The sequence below is a fragment of the Lottia gigantea genome, assembly GCF_000327385.1.
Source record: "Lottia gigantea unplaced genomic scaffold LOTGIsca_133, whole genome shotgun sequence".
In the NCBI taxonomy this organism is placed as follows: Eukaryota; Metazoa; Mollusca; class Gastropoda; family Lottiidae; genus Lottia; species Lottia gigantea.
Window position 1 is genome coordinate 309,256 of NW_008707481.1, and position 4,896 is coordinate 314,151.

Here is a 4,896-nt window from a genome sequence, read left to right on the forward strand (position 1 = left end):
AAAAGGATTAGTGTGCGAATAAACTTTTTCTATATTTTCTTTTTCGGTATGTTTCGCAACCATTCTAGTAGTTTCATACCATTCTTCTTCCACCATTTCTTTATCGTAATGATATAAATAATACCAACCCTTTAAAGATAAAGATGGAGCCGTTAGATTATTGGACATATTCTGGTTTACAACTTCTTTCGTCACTTGGTTGTATTTTATCAAACAAGCTCCCAAACAGAGAGTGTCTCTCTTGGCGTAAGGTTCCCATTCGTGTCTCAATTCCTCCCAGTTGTCTTGCGTGTATTTAGCGATATCTACGTCGGCAATCTTTCTCAAATTCGCGGGAAGATTGGAAGAATTTCCCCATGCAGCCAAAATAGAGGATTCGTGTTGATAGGAACACGTGAAATTAATATGTTGTAAATAATTACCCTTTATTTCTTTCTGTCTTTTCCATTTTTTCTGTAAATCTTCATCCGTGTATGGATTAGATAAAGGAAAAGATAGAATTCCTCTGGGTGTTTTTAAAGGGCAATGCGTTAGTTTTTTTGCATTTTTAAGCACGATCCAGTTGTCGAATCCACTGCCGTTATGAGAAATTAATATTAATCTCTTTCTATCATATTGACCTAAATATTTCAACATTTGATCGATGCAATCTGTACCTAAAAATATTTCTACTACATTCATTAGTTTATCATAAAATTCTTCTGGAATGGGATCTGTAGGCTTTAAATCTGGAAATAGATTATTTATTCTGTTTAACATTTTCCTTAGTTTTTCTAGATTAATTAAAGTGCAACAATATGGAATTGCTCTTCGCGTGTCTTTTTCTGAATACGTTTCGCAATCCCAAGCGAATAACGCATCATCGCTCATACTCGAAAGCACGTTTAGTTTGAGGGGTGAAACCTGTGTTACTGCGTTGTCGTCTCTACACGTTTTCCACACCTGTTCGTAATTGTCTTCTATTTCTTGAATTCCCAAACTTTTTTGGCTTCTTCTAATCAAACAGAAATGCGAGTTGTGTAAGTACAAAACCCAATCTAATTCATCGTGAACGTCTCTGGGGTGAAAATGTCTGTTTTTGGGATTATAAATTTGAAACGAAGTGTTGAATTTCTTGTTGAATTCATTCATTCTAGCACAAGTCATCACTCCTTTTCTATTTGCTTTTGAAAACCCGTTGATGTATTCTTGAAATTTACACGTTAAATCTTTGTTCAAAACACGATTGACGCATTTGATAAAACAGTGCCCATTTGTAGGTATGTAACAATTTTCGCCTTCGTATTCATTGATCTTTTTAAGCAGATCAGTTCCTCCTCTGCCAACTCTCGATCTTTTTATTTCTTGGAAATTGTCTTTCATTAAAATTATTTTTCCTGTAAAATACCAATCGGAAGCATCGGATTTTTTGTCCATATTTGAAAAGATATTGTGAAAGGTTTTGCCATTGAAACCGAGGAGTGACATGTATTGTCTGTGATTCCCTTCCTCGACTATCTCTCCATCTATTTTAATTTGTCCTTTGAATGTTTTAAATTTATCAGAGATTGCCTTGATAACATCGGAAAATAGGGCGTTTTCTATCAATGTTTCATCAAGTTCGAATTTATTCATATTTTTTTAAGTGTATATTTTTGATTATTTCTTTATTTTGACCGCTGATATTTCTGTATGGAATTTGTCCAAAATTTCATTGAATTCTTGTAATTCTTCAACTGTTATGTTCTTGTCTTCTCTCGATCTTTCGAAAAAGATGTACAATTGATTAAGATACATATTCAAGATATCCGTTTTCTTTTTATAATGAGCTTTCTTTTTGCTCGTGAAGCCTATAGCAACAAGATGAAGTTTGAATAGCAGTAATTGTGGCTAATACAGTTGGGACAAGTACAGGAACCATTAATCCACCAGTCACGGCCGTTGCAAGTGTTGTTCCTATCGTTAGAACTACACTCGCTGTTTTGAAAACAGAATCGATTCTACTCCATTGTACTGTCTCAACTTTATTTTCAACTCTTCTTGTTTGTCTATCATGTATTGTTGTCTGCTTTCGAGTTCCATTTTTTAAGTCGTTAAATTAAGTGAATTTCCGATAAATGGAACCACGGAATATCAAATAGAGCGAAGTCGTTTGGCCTAGTATTATTAAATATTCAGGTATTAAAAGTAAAAACATTTACGCGTACTAACGACATTTCTTTTTTCGTATGGTCCTCTTTAAGATGATAGGAATATTTTATTTTTTCTTTTTCGATGTTTATCTTGGCTCTAAAAATATAACCACCAGCATGAAGGATGGAGTCGGAACCTTCGACAAACGTTAAATGTACTATAAACTCTCGTTCTTGTTGACTTTTATGAACATCGATAGAGGTGTATTTTTCACCTAAAACAAAATACAGTTTTACGTATTCAAAGTCTGTTGTTCGTAAAAACTCGTGACTGCTCGATTCTATTTTTCCGTGTTCGTGTAAGCGTGATAGAATTTTGTCAATGTTGGTTGATGGTGGATTTTCCGTCTCCAATATCATATCCAAATCTTTAATTCCAATGATATCCTTATCATTTTCTACTTCCATTTTAAAGGTGTCTACATATTTACCATTTTTCGTTTCAATTTCCTGATCCCTTTTATCAATCAAACGTATATTCTCTTCCAAATTACCATCATTGAAGAATGAAATATGTTTGACGCCCTTACCGGTTTGTTTGAAGACTACTTTATTGACTTTAACCTTCATGGGAAACTCTATTTGAATCAGACAATTACCTCGAAAAGAAAACTCTTGCGTTTCGCCGATATCGAATACGTTTTAAGGTTCACCGTATTCGAGAGAACCCACTTTTATTTCTGCTTTGAATCCGTATTTGTTTGATTTATAAATTTGGTCTTTTCTATCGAAGACAGTGTCACTTTCGAACGGAAGATTGAAATAATACGATTTGTCCGTGACAATAGCTTCTAATTTGCTCAACTTTCTCTCTTGTCTCAAAAAATCGTCATGAATTCTAGATACCAAAAGATTGACCTGTTCTTTAATATAATTTTTCATATCATCTCGAAATTTATTTTGAAGAAAGTTTTTAATCACACCCACTTCTTTTTCTAATTCGTCCGTGATTTTAGTATCCAAAGCAGTCAATTGTTGTTTCAACATATCTTTGTCAATGGGAAGTGTGTTAATTATATCTTGAACATCTGATTTTTGCTTCGCGATCTTTTCGTTCAAATTGGATATCGAATTTTGTAACTCGGTTTTGTCCGCCGTCTTGTCTAGTTCTGCTAGCAATTCACCAAGTTTTCTTTCCAAAGCGGTTAGTTTTCGTTTCAATCTATCCTCGTTTACATTTGGGTTGTCTATTAAACGTTGGACGTCTATTTTTACCTTCGTAATCTTATCGTCTAATTTAGATATCAACTGACTTGTTTTATCCACTTGAATAAGACGTTTCAAACTCGTTAACTTTTGTTGTAGTTTGGGTTCGTCCACAAGATTTTTAATATTTCGTCCGATGAATCTTTTCACGTCATTTATTCTATTTTCAACATGGTCCTTATCTATTTGAATTGCGTTTATTTGATCCAGTAAATATTTCTTGTTCACGGCATCGTTATCGTTTCCTGGAAACTTTAAATTAGTTATTTTGAAATTGTTCATATCGATATCCCCTTGTAAGGTGTCTCCGATTTGATCCACGAAAAAAGGTTTCGCTTTGTTTATAAACGCCGTAGAACTCATGGGATTTTTAGATTCTAGAGGTAAAGACCCTAATCCAAACTTGTTTGCCATTTTTATTGAGTTAAATTTATTATAATTTCTTCAAACTTTTCTCCCAAACTCAACCGATATAAAACCCAAAGCGACAGCTGACCACACAGCTTTTGTCCTGGCATTTGAATTTGAAACGTAGAACATTAGATTGGTTTGCTAGTCAATTTCGTTATCTCTTCTGTCGGTTCTAGACCGAAAGAATCAATGAAATAAAAGTTATTCGAAGAATCTTTGTGTAGAGCAGAGTGATGAACTCCTTTTTGATCCGACGTGTGAATGTTTGTGATGGCGTAAAATTTACCTTTCTTGTATTTCAGTTCATCAATTTCATCTCGCATGCAATAATAAAACGGCGAGACGTTCAACTCCTTGGCCCATTTCACAAGTTGAAAATTTGTGGTCGTGTCTTTTCCGTATTTATCGAGAAATGCATTCATTTTTAAGTCGATTTTTTTTTAGGTGTTTTTCGAAGTAGGCGGAAAGTATTGCTGAAGACCCAATTGACGAAATATATACGTAGTTTGTGTTTGAAAAAACTTGTATAACATTCTGATAAAACACATTCAATAATATTTTGAAGATAAATTTACATTTAAATTTAAAAAATCTTAATTTAAGAGAGCGTAAATGCTTGTCGACATCTAAATTTCTTAACCTTTCATCTAAATCGTCATTTTCGAGATTCATTTTTAAAAGTCAGTTTTTTGAAGTTCATTTTGATAAAACCTTCCTATGATTTGTTCTTTGTCTTGATCGATCAATTCATACGTGGGAGGTGATGTGCTATTTATTTTATCAACGATGAATATCTCATTAGTCCAATAGCCGACGTAACCTTTCTGAAACAATGATTTATATTTAAAAATACGAACTCGATCTCCAACTTTGAATTTGGGTTTAATATTCAAATTGCTAATCTCGTTTTCAAAGTTGTTTCGAGTGTTGACGGACTTTATGATATTCAGGTTATTAGAGGATTGGGATGGCGTCACACCTATAGACGAATGTATTTTGTTATTGTATTCGTCGACAACAACCGGTAATATTTTAAGCCATTTTTGAGATTTCAATTCCGTGAATTTCTTGAATAATTTGTTTTTAAGAGTCCTGTNTGAATCTTTTA

At 33.4% G+C, this 4,896-nt stretch overlaps 2 protein-coding genes across 2 annotated transcripts in view; both read right to left on the reverse strand.

Annotated features, from left to right (window-relative positions):
• The window catches only part of LOTGIDRAFT_172416 (hypothetical protein), a gene marked incomplete at both ends in the record, with an annotated part of 3,429 nt that extends 1,815 nt beyond the window's left edge, over window positions 1–1,614 (reverse strand). Inside the window, one exon of the mRNA XM_009049295.1 lies at window positions 80–1,614. Within this exon, the coding sequence (XP_009047543.1) occupies window positions 80–1,614 (1,535 nt within the window). The remainder of the gene's footprint in view (window positions 1–79) is intronic.
• Window positions 1,615–2,813: 1,199 nt separating this feature from the next.
• Window positions 2,814–3,791, reverse strand: LOTGIDRAFT_172417 (hypothetical protein; the record flags this gene model as incomplete). The annotated part of the gene is made up of 1 exon (XM_009049296.1): window positions 2,814–3,791. The coding sequence occupies one exon, from the start codon at window positions 3,789–3,791 to the stop codon at window positions 2,814–2,816; it is 978 nt and encodes a 325-aa protein (XP_009047544.1).
• Window positions 3,792–4,896: the final 1,105 nt, after the last annotated feature.